Below are 22,163 nucleotides of genomic sequence, written 5' to 3'. Positions count from 1 at the left end.
AGACAACCGCAGGGCACACATAGACAAACAACGATCTGCGCTCACACTCACACCTTGGGACAATTTTGAGTGTTCAATCAGCCTGCCATGCATGTTTTTGGAATGTGGGAGGAAACCCGAGTACCCGTGGAAAACCCATGCAGGCCCAGGGAGAACATGCAAACTCCACACAGGAAAGCCGCAGCTGGAATCGAACCTGGTACCTCTGCACAGTGAGGTCGACGCGCTAACCAGTTGGTCACTGGGCCGCCCCAACAAAATATAATGTTGTCAAAATGGAAAACAATAGCTGTAATCCAAAGAGACAAGAGTTGGAATTTTACAAGAATAAAGTTGTGATTATGAGAATAATTTATTTTAGACAAATAATTGCAATGATGGGCGGCCCGGTAGTCCAGTGGTTAGCACGTCGGCTTCACAGTGCAGAGGTACCGGGTTCGATTCCGAGCTCCGGCCTCCCTGTGTGGAGCATGTTCTCCCCGTGGGTTTTCTCCGGGTGCTCCGGTTTCCTCCCACATTCCAAAAATATGCATGGCAGGCTGATTGAACACTCTAAATTGTCCCTAGGTGTGAGTGTGAGCGTGGATGGTTGTTCGTCTCTGTGTGCCCTGCGATTGGCTGGCAACCGATTCAGGGTGTCCCCCGCCTACTGCCCGGAGACAGCTGGGATAGGCTCCAGCACCCCCCGCGACCCTAGTGAGGATCAAGCGGTTAGGAAGATGAATGAATGAATGAATTGCAATGATAAGATCATAAATTTGGAATATCATTTAGATAAGCACTTTACTACCCCCCCCCCCCCCCCCCCCCACACACACACACACACGCTTTTATGCACAGCATTGGACAATTGCTGCAATGCGGATTAATCCACCTATGTTATTGATCAACCTGTGATCGATTCACTAATTTGCACCGCTTATGAGAATTGAGAGAGTGTCCAAAGTACTCCTGGAGCACGGGCACCCCATATTTTACTTTGTGGTTCAGCACCACATGGGAACCCAGACCCGACGTTCATTCAGCAGATGATCCTTGACACAGCAATTACTGCAACTCAGTCGTCTCCAGCACTGCTGTGGGCGGACGTTCAAGAGCAGCGGGGTTGCTAGAAATACACTTTGTACCAGCCTGCTAATGGTTACATTTGGTCTTGCGCTTAGTCAATGCAGATTTGTCTCGAGGCTAGCTCCACAAGTACACATTACCATCAATCGGTTTCACTGCGGACCCTGCGCGAAAAACACATTCCAGTGAAATCCCATGAATGGTTTTTTTCTTGATTTGGTGCCTGAGCCTCCGAGCTAATCCTCATTCCAATGCATGAGCCAACTGCAATAAAATTTCAGTCATTCCAGCCCCCTGATTCTTGCACGAGAAGCACGAGCTTGCCAAAGGAAGTGACTGAAAACCTGAGTTCAGCAAATTGAGCGTGACCCCAATGTGCAGGCATTCGTTATTTGCCTTGCATCTGTTCAGGTTGTAGGTTGAATACCTGTGATTTATGACCACTGTGCTATATGAAATTACCTCACTTCACTTAAACCTGTCAAAAAATTATTATTCACAACATAAGGACAATTTGTTCATCTATCGATGCTAGTGATTCACACACAGCACTTCACACAGGCGGTACAATCAACAAATTATTCCTTCTGGATTGCGTCGAACGAAGAAACGAGTCAGACGGCGGGTGAGGCTGTTAATTCAGCGCTATCGGCTGTTTTCTGATTTCATGAATCAATTTCTTTCAGAAATAGCAACCACAAGGCATACAAATTATGTCGTCAAAAAAGATTTTGCGCTTGAATCCCTTATCACTCTCAGTCGACAAAGTCGTCCTTTCAGTAGACATTTGAGTTACGATTCATTCGTCACAGTGCGTTGGCGATGCGAACGCTGTTTTGTCGCGAAGTATGCCGCTGTTACAAAAAAAAAGAATGATCGCGTTGCATCCCGACTGACCCCAAAAGCTTGTGTCAACAACGGCTGGGAGCTAAAGCTGATTTGTTGTCGAATGCAGTGATTCTGTCAGTGGCAAGAAGTTGCTGGCATAGATAGATGAACAAAGACGCATTATTTGTTATTGATAAAAAAAAAAAAATCAACAATAATGTGCCACGGCACACTGGTTAGGAATCACTCGTCTCATGAAGAAAAAGTTACTTTGCGAAATAAATATTCACCCTGCTGGCTAAGTCACTTGGTCGATCCCAATATGGTTCCTTGCTCAAGGATTGGTGCATTTGGAGGAAAGGGATGTGTCAAAAAAAAAAATCACTGGATTAAAAACTATGCAGCAATACCATAAAATAATACGTGATGACTACGGTATTTTGCGCAATCTAAGTTCAATGGTGCACTAGTGTGTCTCTTTTGCGGTAAACACAGAGGGAATTTGTTGGAAAGCATAAAGCTTTGACCACAGAAGGGGGAACAAACAGCAATGAAGGAACACCTCAAAAGAAAAATGTTGACAAAAAACAAAACAACAAAAAAAAAAACCCAACAAGACATCCAAGGTGAGAGAGTGCAAATATGCCAATCCACAGAGAGCAAACCGATTTAGACTTGTGAGTGTCTGACAGCAGCCGAGGGGCTTTCGCACTGCTGACAGTATGTACCTCTGCCGTCTCCTCTCTCCACAATTCTTACGCTGTAATTATTTCGGAGACAACGGATCTAATCAGCAGGAACAAATTTGATACACTCTAATCATGGGATCGTGCCACCATTGCTTACTCTGGTGAAACGAACAACAGCGAGGATGAATACTGCTGTTTAAAAGCCAATGTGGATTGCACTGGAAAAAAAAAAGGCCCTTTCCAACTTGTTTGGCATTCGTTCGTTTGATTCTCCATCGCCAGATTTAAATTCTCGAAATATTAGAATAGTGTCTCTAGATGTCCCTCATTCCCTTCTTTGCAATCTTGACAAAGCCTATACGCGTAATCAAGTAGATTCGTCCGTGAGTCTGTGCATGTGATTCCTTACAACAAAGTGTCTTAAGACAATTTAACCAGGAAAGAAATAGAAAAAATACCAGTAAGAAAAACTTTTTTTTTCTTTCTTTCTAGAAATGTCAGCATTTTGAAAAGCTTACTTATGCAACATTACAAAGGCTTTGCGTGCCTGCTCCTTTGACACTTGTGGAACCAATAACTCAAGGTCACGATTCCATTTGCATTTAGCACAGACACTGTAACATCAGCATGTATGGAAGAGTTAGCGTGGGGAATATTTCAGCGCAAATTGCAGCTCATCGACAGCATTTCTATCTGTGATCCTTTTACTCAAAGCCACGCAAAGCTGCTATCTCGAGCTTTCACTGAGTGTTTATTTATTTATTTTTTAAACACGGACAGATGAATGTGTCATTGATCAAAAGACTTTTACAAAGTCAAAGTTCATGAAGTGTGCCCAACGGGTCAAATGTCAACCTCACTGTTTAATGACATTCATGGTTTCAATTTGATGTGTTCGAAAAATTATACTGGAGGACTGAAAAAATTAATCAACAGTCGAATAAGTCAACTGCAAAAATACACAGACACAGAATATTTGCCCCACGGATTTTCCATTGCCCCACACAACGAAGACATTTCCAGCCTGCATTAACATCCATGTTACTGTCTTTTTTACAATCTTAAACATTTTTCACACCAATCATTTTTGTCGGGCTCTGGGTCCAGTCGCAGCTGGGAATTGGGGTCTTGTTAAGCCATCCATCAATCTTCTGATCCTCTTTATACTCACAAGCGTCTCGGGGCATGCTGGAGCCTGTCCCAGCCGTCTTCGAGCAGTAGGCGGAGGACACCCTGAACCGGTTGCCAGCCAATCGCAGGGCACACAGAGACGAACAACCATTCGCAGTCAAGTCAAGTCAACAGTATTTATAGAACTTTCAAACAGCCATCACTGCATACAAAGTGCCGTACATGGAGCAATTTAACATGCACAAGAAACAGTAAGACAAATAGGTAATAAAGGCGGTAGAAAGCACCAAACAGTAACCACCACCATGCTCGCTCACAATCACACCTCGGGACAATTTAGAGTGTTCAATCACCCTGCCATACATGTTTTTGGAATGTGGGAGGAAACCCGAGTACCCGGAGAAAACCCACGCAGGCACGGGGAGAACATGCAAACTCCACCCTGGAAGGTCGGAGCTGGGATCGAATCCCACGACCTCTGCACTGTGAGGTCAACGTGCTAACCCCTTGACCACCGGGCCCTCCATATTACTGCTCATGAATCAAAATACAAATTGAGCTTACCACCTAGTATAGATAAAATAACATCTTCCTATATAACTCTTCTCGATGCATATTTTCTGCAAGTGCACAACTTGCAATCCTAATGAGTCATGCTCATGTTACATTTCTTTGTATTATGATTGATGATCAGGAATACTGTCCTACGATTACATTCCTGCTATAGCTATTGCGGAACACGGCAATCTCAACTCAACTCAAGTGTATTTATAGAGCACTTTCAAACAGCCATCGCTGCTTGAGTGCAATCATCTCGTATCTTCTATTTGGACATTTATGCCTTTTATTGCCATCCCCTCAAAGAAAACATGACAACCGCCATCACCCAGGTGACTTAGCATTGCCATACAAAAGCATACACGTCAGGAGAATATCACTCTTTATCATCATCACCATCACCACTATCAGTTCCCTCAGGTCTATTCATAGCTTTGTGCGACAGCATGTCCAAGCCGTGCAAAAAGCCTCTGGTTACAAATCAGTTTCATCTTTTTCTGGAGCGAAAGCGCTTCAACGCATCCACGGCTGTTTACGGAAGCATTTGTGAGTAAATGAACGAAATAGGAATGATGAGAAGCCACTGGACAAACAATCGAAGGCCACTTGATGGCAAAAGAAATCTCTTGTCACCAGCAAGGACATCTGCCAGCAGTGGTTATGTTGGTTCTAAAGGCAATCGATTAATTGTTTATTTATCAGCGGCGAGATGAGGTGGCTCGGGTAAAAATCTCAACTGATGGACTTCTCCTTTAAAACGGGGTTCCTTTTGTCGTATTAACACTCTAAAATGGTAATTGACAAATCGGACATGCCGGTCATGGAATTGAAAATATTCTACACGTTTAAATTTGTCATTATTACTTCAATTAATGTAATTACAAAATCACAATAGCACGCAAAACAGGTTTCGTTTTGTTTTGACCGCTTTTATTTGTTTTTATTTTTCTTTTTCTGTTCAACTTTGATCATTCTTCTTCAGTGTGTTTTTACCAGGACGACAACCCCGCAGACTTGCTTGCGCTGAATGGCAGCGGAGAAAACATTTAAATGCAAATCACCTTAATTACATTTCAGACACTGTTAAAACGAATCCACTCGGTAATAGGAAATGAAAGGAGAGCTATAACCTCCGCTAAAGACCACAGTAAAATGTTCTTTCACACAAGGTAATGTTGCCTGAGCCGCAGCGACAGTAAATCATGTTGACTACATTGAACTTTGCTACTTTGTACTTTCTATGCTTTTATTTATACTCTGCCCAGTACTATTCTATATCTATTATTGGAATACTACGGCTAAAGCTAATCAAAAGGCATGCAACCTAGATTTGCTTCTGACTTACTGCAGGGCATTTTTAATTGTGATTGCTGGCTCACATCCCTCCACCGTACACACTTTTCCTTCTTAATCAGAGGCGTCAAAGTGGCGACCTTTTGCTACCGAGCCACCTTCTCTGACTTTTACACTGCCTGTGAACTGCAGCTCCTCTCGTTTCGCAGCTAATGCCGTGCAACAAAAGCATTTGTCCTGGCGGGAAGTGCCATCACGGACGTCTTTCCTAATCATAAGGTCAAAAATTCTACGAACATCATAATAGTACCTAGTTGGCAGAGTTTGGTTTGTTTTGAGTAAAAAAAAAAATGCTTTTCAACAAGCCCACAGTTTCACGTGTGGCATACAGAAGTGGAGGATTTGAATTTGAATGGCTTTTTTTTCCCTTTTTTTGCAATCCAGGAAATAATGCCATCATTCAAATTGTCCCCTCCGCCCTATTTATATGGCTCCACCAAACCAAGATGTGCAAACGGGAAATCCTGTACATATTATCACAGCTTTGAGGCACAAGTATGGGGTCCCCGTCAAAGATAAGGAGAGAAAGGGGCTCTTCAGTCAGTGCTAGGCTATTATCCTTTAAAGCTGTGCACATTGAACCTGACAGAGGATTAACCAGCAAAGAAATGATAAATCCAATGAGATCAACTGCCATCAGGCACAGGGAGGTGCGAAGGAATGTGCCGTTACTAAGAACACGCCGTTATATTTCCTCGTTAATGCATAGGGATATTTTCGCAACGGAGCAAAACACTTTTTTTTTTTTTTACAATAAGAGTCGACACACGACGCTCTTCATCGGCAACAATGAAACTCACTCATTTACCATCTGTCTGGAAAATCCCCCAAACACAAACTAAGAAGCAAACAGAGAGGGTAGTTGGAAAATACAGTGATACTAATACGTCCCAGCGTGATTTAAGCCGACAAGGAGAGCGATCACACCAAGTTCCCATTGCTAACCCTCCAACTTCAGCGGGGCACGTGACTTGAGCACGATCATTTCTGAAGGTTTTTATTCTTTTTTTTGTTTTGTTTTTCCTTGCCCTCTCGTAGGCTTAAGCTCGGGGATGTCGTTAATATTTGTCAACTGTGAGCTTGTGAAGCCCTTTGAGACACTTCTGTGATGAAGGCCTCTGTGAATAAATTAGAGTTGACAACGAAGAAGAAAGCAGACTTCATACATTGTTCTTCTCATTTACAACATGACGTCATGTATATTCCGTAAATGTTTGTCCCAACAGTTGAACACATCATCCATCTCTCCTTCGATTGACCGAAATCCACAAATTCCTAATTTTTAATTTCATTTTGGCGGCTAGAAAAGGACTTTCGTTTTGGATTAAGTCACTTCAAATGCTTGAAATAACAGCTAAATAGCCGACTACATGATTTGAAGAAATCCACCCATCCATTTTCCGATCCGCTTATCCTCACAAAGGTCGCGGGGCGTGCTGGAGCCTATTCCAGCTGTCTTTGGGCAGTAGGCGGGGAGCACCCTGGACCGGTTGCAAGCCTATCGCAGATTTGAAGAAATACAAACCCGGCTGACCCGGTGGGTCCAGTGGTTAGCACATTGACCTCACAGTGCAGAGGTACCGGGTTCAATTCCAGCTCTGGCCTCCCTGTGTGGAGTTTGCATGTTCTCCCCGGGCCTGCGTGGGTTTTCTCCGGGTGCTCCGGTTTCCTCCCACATTCCAAAAATATGCATGGTAGGCTGATTGAACACTCAAAATTGTCCCTCGGTGTGAGTGTGAGCGCAGATCGTTGTTTGTCTCTGTGTGGCCTGCAACTGGCTGGCAACCAAAGAACTGTTTGTTGTTATTGTGATTGTGACTTTCAGCTTGTCCCATCAATCATAAAGGTGACGCTTCAAAATTTGCGTCCCTGATAGGATCGCCCACGGCCATATTTTTTGGGGTATCCCTTGTTTGGATTGCAATGATGTCAGACTACACAGCCAGTAGCTTGAGAGTGATTGTCCCCGGCGGTAACAATAGTGCTGATGAAACCTCGCCACGAGCTTCCCCAATCGGTCAGAAGCCCGTGATTCATAACGCTATGAAACACACCTCCCTTTTCGTATAATATTTCAGAACCGCCATTTAAACAGTATTTAGTTGCAATGCTATTGCATTTTGTATTTTTGCAATCATCGTGTTCTCTATGAATGGACAAATAATTTATGCGGCAATACAGAGATGCATATTGATGTTTCGTTGACATATGCAGAGAAGCCTTTCAGTTGATCGTAAGTATGAACTCACACATTTTCCGACATGCCCACACGTCGTAAAAGTGTGTAGGCTGGTGTTAAATTTACTTCCATTTGTTATTCATGCACACAATCACTCAAAGTATCCTTGGCTGCATTTGTTCCATAGCAGGTGGAGTCTCCAGAAACGCTGTAAGGAAGCCGTTTTAATCCGTTAGCGCTGTTTGCAACGCGTCAAACTCTCCGGGTTGTTTTACGTGTTGAATTGACAGTCAAGCCACAGAGAGATTTTGTCCTCTGCGGCGTGGCAGGCAGAAAGACTGGATTTCTACGATCATTGCTCCTTGTGTGCACCATCACTCGAATTATGCACAAGAACAACAGAAGTTGTTGGCAGCGTTGGGCTTTTCAGACAAGTACTTAAACGCACAAAAGTGAAGCAATTTCAAGTCCAGCCGTGAGATGTAATGGGGCAAACCGTTTTGTTATTTATTATGGATGAAAGTCTAAAAACCAATGTTGGAAAAAATTGGATGTACTACCCCCCAGTTTGCGCTCATTTAGTTTGATTGGCTGAAGACGACACGGTCAAAGCTGAAATGTAGAACTTCATGATTCCTCTACTTATAACCCAAAAGCTGGAAAGTGGAGACACTGACGTGTTCTTGAAAAGTTTGTGCATCTATCATTGCATTTTGGCTATTACCATATAGCCACTCTGGGGCATTTCGAAAAGTTTGTATTTGTCATTCAGAGCCAGTAACCTGTTGGTATTACATTTAGAGTTTGATGTAACATGCACGTCGAATGTGAACAGGTTTAGTTGATGAAGATGGAATTTTTCATAACATTTTTTTTCACCAATAATGAAGCCCTGATACAATACAATTGAAGAAAAATTCTGAATAATTGACTCTACTTGACTAGAAATATGATATTCAAAAACGTTTGGTAAATAAAAGACAATAAAATTCCCAACCATGACCGTTTCCCAATGAAGGCACTTTGGTCAAATATTCAATATTACCATCCCTATCCTTGTCTAATGGCAACATGCATATACAATATAATTCAATCATTTCAAAGAAAATAGTGTAAAACCCCCAAAGCCTGATCATCGGGCATTCCAAAGCACACTAAAGTGATGCAAATGCCGAGGCACCTCAAAGGAGCTCAATCCCTAAAGAATCTCCCTTGCAGATACAGCTCCCAAATTGGAATCCTGTTGGTCGACTCTGCATAACATGTCTGTTGAGGAAAAGCGATGCTCAGGGAGAATTTCAAAATCGAATGCAGAAAAGATCTTTTTTTTTCACCCCTTATCTGCTTTGCCATCAGTTTTGATGCGCTCCGACTCACTCATGCATAATCCGCCTTCATTTGGATAGGATTATGAGCAGGGAGCAGATCATGTTCTTACTTATGTTAATATGCTCCAGGCTGGTTATGTTTCTTTTCTGTTGTCAGCAAAAACTCGAATACCTCAAATGATCAAAGGTGTCATTGCAAATTGTTATGCACACATCAAGCAATTTGTTTTTTAGTTTGTGATCTGATGACAAAGGCTAAGCAATTCAAATATGGCCACCTCTGGCATTAGTACTCCTCCGCATCTCAATAATTCAGTTAAAAAGAAGTGACTCTCCCTGTTAAAACACTTCAAATGTACAAGCTCCATTCTATGAAAAGATTTTGACAGAACAGTCTCTGCTCTCTTTGACACAGTTTGGGAATGAACTGAATCGGATCCTACAAACGTAGGCACAAGTAAAATCTGTGCAAAAAATTTTGATATTACAACAAGAGTGCACTGACAAAGAATGAACAGAAGTCACTGGTCAAAAAGAACCACGAAAAACAAGACATTAACAAAATTAACGCTTGCAAAGGCAAGGAAATAGTAAAGCCGAGTCTATAAACGAAATGACTAGAGTCCCAATTTCACGAAACAAAAACATGAGCAAGATCAAAGACGAAACTACAAATATAAGGCAAGAGATGAGAGAGCAAATACGACAAGGACGAGATTTAGAGGTCAAGCAAACAACACTTGAGCAAGAGCAGCAACGAGGTCAATAATCCGACGGAACCTTGCCGCTTCGGAAGCCCTTCAATACACGGCTTAACTTGATCAAATTGGCAGCAGGTGTGCAGACCAGGAGGGAAAGCCCTCCGCTGCCACCTGCTGGACACACACGAACCGGATCATGACTCTCTTGTTACAGTGAGAGAATGGCGGTTGACCAGCCTGTCATTGTCACTGTCACTCATCTTTAGCTGCAAAATCATGTAGTTGTTTGAACTGGATTGGTAATCTGCAGTACAGCACACCTTTATAAAGAATGAAGTAACATGTCTTTCTGGTATTTTCTAACTCTTACCCCAAGTAGTTTTGGTGCTATCATGACTCAACAACAAATTATTATTTAACCGTACTTGTAGTTTTGACACAAATGGGAAAATAATCTACAGTGTTGATGTGACAAGGGCATGAGGAGATATAAAAGAAACCTTGTCAAAGCCAAAAAGTGCTGCTCCCTTCTTAACGTGGTGCTCCATTTACCTTGATCCAGATCATATTCCTCCATGGTGCTGACAAAGTGAGGTCTGGAGTAGAAGTTGTGCGGTCCCGGCTGTTGCAGGCCCCCCAGGCTAAAAAGGCTTCGCTCATTTGTTGCGCAGCAGGAAAAAGCCCTCCGGCTCGGAATGCAGGGGTAGCGTGTCCAGCTCTTCATCTCCAGGTCGAATGCCTCCAACGCCGTCACCGGCATCTTTCCTTGACGACCACCTGGGAATATATATATATATATTTTTAAAGTATTCAGCTTGCTTCAAAGCGAGAATGCACATGGTTCCAAATCCTTGTAAGCAATCACACGGTGGATGAGTTACACTAAATACGATAGTTCACTAACCATTTGGGAATCGATCATGTGGAGTGTAATGGACGTGAGGTTGCTTTTCAAATTCATAATGGGCGGTGCATTTTATATGGGACTAATTCATTTACTGCCTCGGTGAGCGGACATGCAAAGAGTCAGCTAGGGTTCCGTGTGGGGCCATTTTCCGTGAAAAACTAACAATCAATCCATTTTCTCTGCTGCCTGTTCTCATTAGGGTCACGGGTGCACTGGAGCCAAACCCTGCTAACTCCAAGCAAGAGGTCCAAAGTGGACAGGAGGCGGGTTAATCAAGAACCAACTCATTTGTGGAAACAGCAATAACGTTGAAAGAAACACCAAGTGATCACGTCCCCCATGGTGGTGATTTCTTCATTGCTGAAAAAAAAGGCTGATAAATATGAAAAAGGCAAGTTTGGATGAGGAATTACAGATCTATTTTTATTTATTTTAAGAACACCGGCAGACTGCAAGTGCTAAACAGACACTGTTCAGTTCGTTTTCCCACATAACTATCCAGAAATATATTAGAAAAGAGATTTGACGATGAATTTGCTTTTTTCTAGAAAGTTTTATTCATCACCCTAATCCTCACTGCCAAACACTGTAAATGACAACCAATGTTGTGTTCCACACCCATCTTTCACTTTTTAAAACATTCATTTAATATTGTGCTTACATTAATCACCCGAAAAAAACTTGGAGTTGAGTGAAGTGACATTCACTTGGACCAAGCAGAAGAACAGACAGTTTGATCCTCTCAGGTTGTCTTGTATAAATCATTTGAGTCATGACAGACAACAAATGAAGGCTGTGAAATAAAAGCGAGGAGAGCTACGACGAGCGCAAGGGCATCGGAACATGCAAAGTGATAAGAACGGAGAAGGGCGAACTTGCAAATTGAAGAGACTGATTCAGGAAGAGATTGACTGCCAAAAGGTGAGACAAGTTTGAAGTGCGTGGGAAGGATAAGAGTCAGAGATGTGAGAGAAGAAGATTGCAAGATTACCATGTGAAAGCTCCTCATAAAGAGGGATTGGATATAGAACGGGCTTGATACTGTGTAATTACAACGTTTCTTATATGTTGCACAATAAAAAGACGAACCTTGTGTCATCTGTCTCGTACGCTATCCTGACAAAGCTGTTCAACTGGGCGGGGTGCCGCTCATCTCTTCAGAGGCCTGTCACGGCAGCAGAGAATTTGTGCTGAAATAAGCACAGCTCCATCAATCTGCTGCACTCACTCACGCCGCTGTGTGACGCTCACTTGTCCCATGTGTTCTGATTTAAAACTAGCGATTAGAGGCAGAAACCTGTTCAAACCTCTGTACTTGGCGGCAGAACTCATGAATCAAAAGCACGAAGAATGTATAGCTGGTATGAGCCAAAAGGAGAAATTCTCGATTTACCAGTCCATCTACTTTCTTACTCTTCACCTACGGGCACACAATTTACAATCTCACTCTCACCTACATAGCCACCAGTTGCATGTCGTGGCAGAAAGAGGAAGGTCGCGGCGACTGAAATGACTTTCTTCTCCCTTAGAGATAGGGTAAGAAGCTCAGAGTACAAGCCGTTGCTCCTCCATATTGAGAGGAGGCGGATGAATTGGCTTGGGCATCTAGACAAGATGGCTTCTGGTCACCTCACTGGTGAGGTGTTCCAGGTACAGGACACGGTGGAGAGAGATGGTGTCTCCCAGCTGGCCTTGGAACACCTTGGCATTCCAACAGAAAGCCTTGACGAAGTGGCTGGGGAGAAGGAATCTAAGCTTGCGTGCTAAAGCTGCTGCCTCGACGACCTCACTCCGGAAAAGTGGAAGAAAACGGATGTTTGGATGAATAGCATAAAGACTTCTTACATTCAAAAACCCATGAGGTGTGGAGATATTGTTTTGCCTGTGTGAGCAGAATTTTGATAGAATGGAAGAGAATTTACAAAATGGATGTTCTGTCAAGTAAAATGTCCAAATGATCGTTGAGTGTGATTATTGTGTCTCATCTACCTATAATTTTGTATTCAAAGTCCTTGGATTGGATAAATGGATAAACCTACTGTGGTGTGTCGGATTCTTGCGTTGTGACCAACATAACCTCAAAAACAGCCATTCTTGTATGTCGGTGATTCCCAACCTTTATTGAGCCAAGGCACATTTTTTTAAGTTTTAAAAATGGCATTGCACACCATCAAACAAAATTGTCCCAAAAAGAGGATACATATATCAATTTCAGACTTTTTGCCATTTAATAGATCATTTATTTGTTCTGTGTGTCACTCTAAGTTGCTGGCATAGATCGCTGGACAATTACACATTATTTGTTATTGATACATAATTTTTGATACACTTTGATAAGTTCCCATGGCCTACCCTTTGAGCTCCGACGGCACACTAATGTGGCCCGGCACGCTGGTTGGGAATCACTGCTGTATATTACTTGCAAAAATGGGATGTTTCCAAGGCAACACAGGTATCACAGAATCCATAGCAACACTGATTCCGAATCTGCCCTCATTTTTATTTTTTCTCGAGCACATCAGGTTTCCATAATGATGATGATGGTGGTGATGGTGATAATAATAACAATAGTATTTTGGGGTGGAATTAAACATTCAGTTGGAAGTTTCATGAACTCCACCAAACCCCCCCAAAATTCCCTACCCATGATGTAGATTTTGTTTCCTTTTACGAAGGGTGTGGCTCCATATCGCGGCGTCGGCATTGAGGTCAGCGGCTGCCATTGGTCCTTTTCCGCCTCATAAACTCTCACCAGGGCCTGAGGTGTGATGTCCGGCCCCATTCCGCCCAATGCGTACACCTTGCCATCTGCAGTAAAACAGACATCATCAATAAACATAACTTGTGAAATAGCGTGCCCTTACCGATACAGTACTGTGAAAAGCGTTCAACGTCCTTCATATGATCACATTTAATTCATTCATTCATTCATTCATTCATTCATCTTCCGTACCGCTTGATCCTCACTAGGGTGGCGGGGGGTGCTGGAGCCCATCCCAGCCGTCTCCGGGCAGTAGGCGGGGGACACCCTGAATCGGTTGCCAGCCAATCGCAGGGCACACATAGACGAATAACCATCCACGCTCACACTCACACCTAGGGACAATTTAGAGCGCCCAATCAGCCTGCCATGCATATTTTTGGAATGTGGGAGGAAACCGGAGCACCCGGAGAAAACCCACGCAGGCCCGGGGACAACATGCAAACTCCACACAGGGAGGCCGGAGCTGGAATCGAACCCGGTACCTCTGCACTGTGAAGCCGACGTGCTAACCACTGGACTACCGGGCCACTCACATTTAATTGTTTCTGTCAAATAGCAATTGACAATTGATTGTCCGTGTATGTAAGGGAGATTTATTATGACAATCAAGTCCAGTCGCAAATTTCTGAACTGAAACGTTGTATGAATATTTCAGGGTCAAGCTCGATCATGCATGACATGTCAAGAAGTGCCCTCATGCCTCATGAACCTATTTACAGCATAAACTAATCCTTCTCTAAAGTATTGTAGATACTAGGGAACCATAAAGATGTCCCTGTACTGCAGTGTCAGTTATTATTAAGACTTAAAAATAAGGCGAGCCAAATGCTGTGCAAGTAAATCTGGTAAGCCTGTTGAGGAAATGCAAGGCCAGAAAATCGAAGGGGTGGACAGGACGGAAAGAAAGTAGGAAGGGAAGACGGAGCGTGGGGTGAAAAAAAAAAAAGTGATTTCCGCATTCCAGATTAGCGGTCTATTAGTGTTCGGACCGTTGTGACTTTCCAAATGTGAGAAAGTGAGTCACCGAGCGAGGAAGGCTGTTCAATAACGCAGACGGATCACACAGCCACCGAGCTGTGGTTCAAACTGTGAAGAATTCAGCACAAATAAATCTGTCACTCACCATGAGTGTGATCGCCGCCAACATTTGCATTTACTATTGGGAAGTTCCTACCCTCACTGTTACACACTCAACGAACGGCTCATTCTGTTTCATGACACTCTCTGTGTAGAGAAGCTGCGTGTATGTGGTGCAAGCTAGGAACTGAAAAAAAAAAAAGCCTCACTCAGTTCAGAAAACCTTTTAGCGACTTTTGGTTGTTCGCCTCTCCCCGGGGACTTCAGAGTGATGAGCAGACCATCATTTCAAACAGATAGACTTTAACACTTTCAGGGACAGCGGTTACAACAGTGGGCAGTTTATCATGTGATCAGGTTACAGGGTGCATGAAAAGGTTAAGCTGGTAAACTGTAATCAGCATTCCATTATATAATATCCTCAGATAAATTGTACTGTATACTTTGCATGATTTGCTTTTGCATCAGTTGACGATGATGCATTTGTATTTTCAGCAAATATGCTGCATCTTAAAAGAACACATCCCCCCCCCCCCCCCCAGGATCCCGGCGCCCACTTAACGGTGCACCTGTGTGCTTCTAGTGCACGACTTGCGCCATATTTAAAAGAAATTAGGTGATTAGCTTTGACCGGTTGTGATTTAAGTCTGCTGTGACGCCTCCCAAAGTGGCGCAGCACTCCCTTTCTCCTATCCGCCGGCCTGTGCTCATCGTTGAAATTACCAACATCGGGTCCAACCCACCCCCAGGCAGTGTTACACCAGGTAGGATTTAAGCCATTCACGAAAATAGACCCCTACAACTTGAAATATATACCGGTATTTTTTTTCTCTACAGGTTTTTTTCAGTGACGATAATCCAAACAAGAAAACCGTTCATGATAACAATAAAACTTCAAAATTATTTTTTTCCCGAGGTTTGTGCACAATTAAGGATGTGAAAATGTTACTTAAAACACTGCTTGTGCAACAAGCATCCACACTGCTACCTCTATATGTATAACTAAATGTAACCTGTTGCTTGTCTTTGTCTTTCTGTGTGCGTGTGCGTGTGCGTGTGCGTGTGCGTGTGTGTGTGTGTGTGTGTGTGTGTGTGTGTGTGTGTGTGTGTGTGGAGGCAAAGGCATGTACCACCGTGCTCCTGTTTTGGCCCAGCCTTTGTTTCATCATGTGCAATCTCCTCTAATTAAGGAAAGCGGGCTCTATTCTTTGCCTATCACCCAGGGAGTCACCATGGCAACCGCAGCATAACTTACAGACTTATCATGGTGTGGCGGTTTGACCAAATCCGTTATCACCGAGAGGCAGACCAGCAAGTCACAGCAAAGTGTAAATGTGCAGCTTTCTGTTTTGTGACGTTGCTTCTCCTCCCAAGCTGTGGTTGAGAAGATTCAATCGAATACTTTGATGCCTCCGCATCTTTCATCAGTGGCATCACGCTCTTGTCTTGTCGCTCCCTCCATCATCGCCTTTTGGCTATTTATAACTCCACTTTGATGCTCGTTTTCCCCAGTATTTGCTTAATTGACTGCTGCACTTGTCCTTCTCTCAACCTACTTTGTTGTTCCTTTTAATTCCTTTATTTTTTATCTCTGCGGAAGGCGGGGAGGAGAAAAACACCCTCTTGTACTTTCTGTCCTATCATTATCGCAGCTGTGATAGCAAAGAAAATGAGACAGAAAATGACAAATTGCCTTTAAATCAGTGGTTCTTAACCTGGGTTCGATTGAACCCCAGAGGGTTCAGTGAATCGGTCTCAGGGGTTCGACGGAGCCTCCAGCATTGAGGGTAAGACACGCGACTCAACATGTCAAGTAGTTGTGACACGCCCACCTGGCGATCACTGGCTGTAGATGATCACATGACATTGCTTGTCCAATCATTGCTGTGGGAAATTAAGTTCACTTAGTAGTCAATGTGTAACTGTCGCAATCGTACGTCATACAATTAAAGAAAAAAGTATACTTATCTTTTGAAATTGTATTTATTCTGTTTCTGTTTTTAAATAAGTGTCTTAATAAATAAATGAATAAATAAATACATGTAATCCCACCCCAATGAAGGGTTGGGTGAATGTGCATATTAACTGGTTGGGTTCGGTACCTCTAAGAAGGTTATGAACCACTGCTTTAAATGCTTCCATTTGCACAGCTGGAAAATGAGGTGTCATTGAAACAATAAACGTGAAATGGGTAAGATGAGAAGGGTCAAGTGGGAATCGGGCATCACTAATTGCAGTGTCAATCCAGCCTAGACGCACTGGACCTTTGTAATCTCCACAGTCACCTGAGTCACGGTCATCATGATGCTGCTTTAGCCAACTTGAGTGCACACACTCCGAGTTGGAATTTACCGAACACCGTTAAGCTTGAAATATTGAACGATTTCTCAACGTTAACAGTGCTCAGTTTGTGTGCAGACACCAGCTGGCAGCAACCATGAAGCGTCACCTTTTACAGGCTTAATCCTTTATGGTACTCGTGAGAATTGAGCTAGGCACTTACATTGCAGTTCATTTATCAGATAGCCAGGTAATCCAACCAAAGCATGATATTATCACGCTAATAACATGGCTCAATTTTGTTGGTTTGTTTGTTGTTGTAGGTTTTTTTTTTTTTTTTGCCAAAGTCAGATTTGCACAGGAAATGACTCTTCATAGTCAAATGTAGATGTTACAAAAATGCCGACCTCAAAGACAAAAGATGAGTGAGGCAGTAATGTTATGTGGCATTTCACCATCATTTTTATTCTACCCAACTCTTGTACGCTCACCAGGCACTCCATTATGTCCACTTGCACAGTCTAATGTGACCAAACACTGAGAGCTCTACTGGAAAACCCCGTAAAAGACTTTCATTGATAACGTCAACGTGGTAATAATTTAACAGTGTGGGGAGAATTTAAAGTGGTCTAGAACTGTTCTGCATCTCACTGAGAAATACAGTATACGAAATACCATCCATCCATTTTCAGATCCGCTTTATCCTCACATGGGTCGCGGGGGTTGATGGAGCCTATCCCAGCTGTTTCCGGGCAGTAGGCGGGGGACACCCTGAACCGGTTGCCAGCCAATCACAGGGCACACAGAGACGAACAACCATCCGCGCTCACACTCACATCTAGAGAAAATTTGGAGTGTTCAATCAGCCTGCCATGCATGTTGTTGGAACCGGAGTACCAGGAGAAAACCCACGCAGGCCCGGGGAGAACATGCAAACTCAATACAGGGAGGCCAGGGATCAAACCCATGACCTCTGCACTATCACTATTCTATGTACAATAATACCAATACTACTACTAATAATAATAATAATTATAAGAATGCTCAGTTTTCAGACAATGGCAGATCCATACAAATTTACAATACATGCTGATATATATAGCGCTTTCACAACAGCGGCAGCTGCAACAAAGCGCTTAACAAAACAGTTAACATAAAGAAAAACAATAAACACAACACATAACATAAAACACGGACAGTCGTGTAGTCCTAACCACTTTTCCGTCACACGCTTTGTTGTTTGAAGCAGTTTGAGATGAAAGAGGAGAGAATCAAAGTGTCCTTTAATCAGTGGATCATAGACGTCATGCTCAAAATGTGCACACGTCGGCTACAAGCTAAGTTTCAAAGTGAACAAGAAGCTGTAGCATCCATTGGCGAAAAAAGAGATTGATTCACTTCTCCTGTCCCATGAAAATCCATTTCAATTCCAAGCGGCGACTCTCGGTTCCAAATACGCATCGGCGCAGAGCGTATTTTTATTGGGTATAATAATAATAATAACTATTATTATTAATAATAATAATATTAATATTAATAATAACTATTATTATTATTATCATTATCTTAAGGCTAAAATTGGTCTTGTTTTGGATCTCAGATGTTCAGACGTTGTCATTTTCAGGACAAAATGTGTTCAGATGTTTTAGTAAAGCTCAGGATTTTGTACAACCCATGGTGTGACTGATGTTTACATTAGCATCAGTAAATAATTAATTTGAATACTATCTCATGGGAAAATGATGTCATTTTGTAAGAATAAGGTTTGCTTTACAAACATTTGAATGCATCATTTTAAAGAAAAGTTTCTTGAGGTGACACGTCCATGTCAAAAGGAAAACAAGCATTAACAAATATATATTCAAATGTCAGTCCAAATGTTGAGAGAGAAGAAAAAAAACTGTTAAAATGCATATCATTTAATTGTCTCCAAGTGTGATTGTGACTGTAAACGTTTGTTTATTTCTGTGTGCCCTGCGATTGGCCGGCAACCACCAACAGCCCGATGTCAGCTGGGATGAGGTCCAGCATGCCCGTGCCTTTCGTGAGGATAAAGTGGTTCAGATAGTTTCAGATGGTTTGTATAAAACATGCTCTAAAAAAAAAAAGAAAAAAATGTGTTTTTTTGTTCAAAACATGTGGCAGGTGCAAAGTTATCTTTGCTGTTCATGCTGAACTGCAGGTGAACTCCCACCGTTGGGTATAACTGCACTCATATGTGTGACAATTCATCAATGGATGATCAATATAGACCCCCTATAGCGCCCTTGAAAAACAAGAAGAGGTGGGTGGGAGCATAACAGCATTCACCTTTTGGAAGATCAATTGTCCTCTTTAGGATATAAAGACAAAGACGTTCGACCATTTCCCACCCTCGACATTTATCAATTCTTGCATCTTTCGGTTTTGTGCCCTGCTGGTAACTGCATGGCGCCGCAGCCCCAAGGATGAACCGCCAAATTTGGATTAGTGTCGAGTAACGGAGTTAAAACGTCACCGTATTGTGCGTCCTCTTTACAGACACTCGATAATCGTCTTGTCTAACCCTGTGCTGTGACAAGAAAAAGGATCTCAGTGAATTTATTGACTGAACAGAAAGTGTCTGGATGTGGAGGAGCGAGAAATGAAGAAAGATCAGGGTCAAAGAAATGAATCCATCGACTGACGGCGGCTTCCTTTCAGGCGCTCGACAAAGAGAACAAACGCCTCTTTACCGGATGTGTTTGCAGATTGTGTGAGGACCATTGCGGTATGCGTCGCTTGCGCAAACATTGGTATTGTTTCCTGAAACGTCCAATTGATGAAAAAAGGTAATTTAGTGCATTTATCCATTGTAGCCTGATCAAGCGCAATGGGAGAGAGCAAGCGAGGCTCTACCATTTGTCACATTAATTTACTAAGGGGAAGTTTCACGAGGGAGCTAAATGTCAGAAGGTTCCACATCAACATGGTAAAGGACGATGTAACCTAAAGATCTTTGGCAGCTACGTAAGCTACCTGAGCATGTTAAAAGGGCTTTAAATTGCTTCCAATTTCAGCATTCCACTGTTTGTGTAAGTGTCTTGGAGTACAGGCCTCAAACTAAGGCCCGGGGGCCACATCTGGCCCACCACGTCATTTTATGTGGCCCGCGAAAGCAAATCAACCAGGTCAACTTCGATGACGCTTGCTAAAATCTGCAGTGGCATGTTGAGCTATTGCAAGCATTTTCTTCTTTTACATTATTAAAGAAACTTGAACAACAGAGGAGCAAACTACTCTCCTTCACTTTGAATTACAAAATCTATTAATTGTGTACTTTATATGTAATAATACGAGAAGGTGATTCTACCGCCTTTATTACCGATTTGTCTTACTGTTTATTGTGTATGTTAAATCGCTCCATGTACAGCACTTTGTATGCAGCAATGGCTGTTTGAAAGTGCTCTATAAATACTGTTGACTTGACTTGACTTAATACGGTTTCACAGTCATATTGATATTGGCCTTCTGGGGGAAACTGACTACAATGTGGCCCACGACAAAAATGAATTTGACACCCCTCCTAACATTTGTGAAATTTATGGCACTGGCTGCATGTGAAAATGTTGAATTGAAACGAAAATCTTACTCCTCACCTAAAAGCTTTCAACGGCCAGGCGGCATTGTCGGGGCTTACAACCATTCCGAGATGGGATTTGTGGTTCCCGAAATCTCAAAAATTGGATTGCGAGTCTAACGGACTTCTTTTCTTGCGGAACCATCTGCCATGTTCACTCCGGAGTCAGCTGTCATTCTCCCCTTACTTCGGAGTAGACTTCAAATGTACCTTTCTGACAGTCAGGCGCAGTACTGCACAATATGGTGTGCTTGAAAAATTATCTCTAAATGTCATCACATTTGCCTGTTCAAATTGATTTTCACGTCAAGGCCAATTTGACACCCGACTAATTTTTAACCGAAGAGGGTAAATTGAGGTTGACAGGATGTGATGTGATTGGATGCATCTGCGACATGTTTTTTTTTAATCTGCTGTTTTAGTTGATGAACCCTGTACAATCAAAGCGTGATAGAATCCGCCTGTACTATGAGCAACACAGTAACAGCTTTCATAACAACACAGAATGTGAGTGGGATGATGATGATGATGATGATTTACAGAAACAATAGCTTTCATGTTGTGCCGACCTGTCCTATTTGGTCACATGAAGTCCCAACTCCCAACGTGGAAACTTGAACAGTCTAGACAGCACCACAAACACACACACACACCTACACACACACACACACACAAGCTTACAACCCGCACTTGCAGTGTTACATGTGATGACAGGCAGTGACAACATGAAAACCACAATGAACTGGATGGAGAAAGATATCAGACTTTCTCACAAACTTTCCGCAGAAGTAGGCTACTCTGCTTTGCTTGCACGCCTCATGAAATAGTCAGAATTCCCTACAGAGAAAGCATCGAATCCCAATGATACAACACAGCTGGCACCGAACAACCGAAACAAATGGAGATATACTCTTGGCTTGTCACGTTGGTAAGCCCTCAAGACATTGTCTGGAAAATAATATTCTGAAACTGTTTGACCCTTATTCCTTGTGTTGAGTTTGCATGTTTTCCCCGTGCCTGCGTGGCTTTTCTCCGGGTACTCTGGTTTCCTCCCACATTTCAAAAACATGCATGACAGGTGAGTGGAACACTCTACATTGTCTGGAAGTGTGATTGTGAGCGCAGATGGTTGTTCGTCTCTCTGCGCCCTGCGATTGGCTGGCAACCGGTTCAGGGTGTCCCCCGCCTACTGTCCGAAGACTGCTGGGATAGACTCCAGCCTATCCAGAAAATGGATGGATGGATGGATGTTTAACTCTTTCATGCACCCTGTAACATGATAACATGATAAGATGCCCACTGTCGTGACCGGGTTACGGATGTTACATCGTTCTGGTCACCCAAGTGACCAATCAATGTGATTATCTACACTTTCACACTACGCAGTCCATATATATAATTTTTTTGGACCACAGTGTAATGCCCGGAAAACAAATGATGTATTTTCAATAATATGATCATGAGCGCATGTTCGACTGAGAATATAGAAAAGTAAAAATCCTTCAGCAGTACAAACTATCAAGCAGAGCCATGTAGACTGGAAATAGCTGCGATTCATTGTCATTACTTCTACTAATGCAGACCCCAAAACAGCAGTGAATGGTGGTGTCGTATTGAGAGGGATAGTTGCCAGCACATTTGGGCCCGGGAGTAACAATTCAGCACCATGTCACAAAGCTAAAATCCTCACAGTTATTGTTTT

General features: G+C 42.8%; 1 protein-coding gene across 1 annotated transcript in view; it reads right to left on the bottom strand.

Moving 5' to 3' along the window:
- Positions 1-22,163, bottom strand: part of LOC127591403 (kelch domain-containing protein 8B-like) — a 74,228-nt gene that overhangs the window by 6,261 nt on the left and 45,804 nt on the right. Inside the window, exons 4-5 of the mRNA XM_052051549.1 lie at positions 13,386-13,550; positions 10,388-10,612 (exon numbers count right to left, since the gene is read on the bottom strand). Coding sequence (XP_051907509.1) covers positions 10,388-10,612; positions 13,386-13,550 — 390 coding nt within the window. The remainder of the gene's footprint in view (positions 1-10,387; positions 10,613-13,385; positions 13,551-22,163) is intronic.

The sequence above is a fragment of the Hippocampus zosterae genome, chromosome 2 (genome assembly GCF_025434085.1).
Source record: "Hippocampus zosterae strain Florida chromosome 2, ASM2543408v3, whole genome shotgun sequence".
NCBI classification, from domain to species: Eukaryota; Metazoa; Chordata; class Actinopteri; order Syngnathiformes; family Syngnathidae; genus Hippocampus; species Hippocampus zosterae.
The sequence above is the reverse complement of the archived record's forward strand: the minus strand, read 5'-3'. Positions and strand labels throughout refer to the sequence as shown.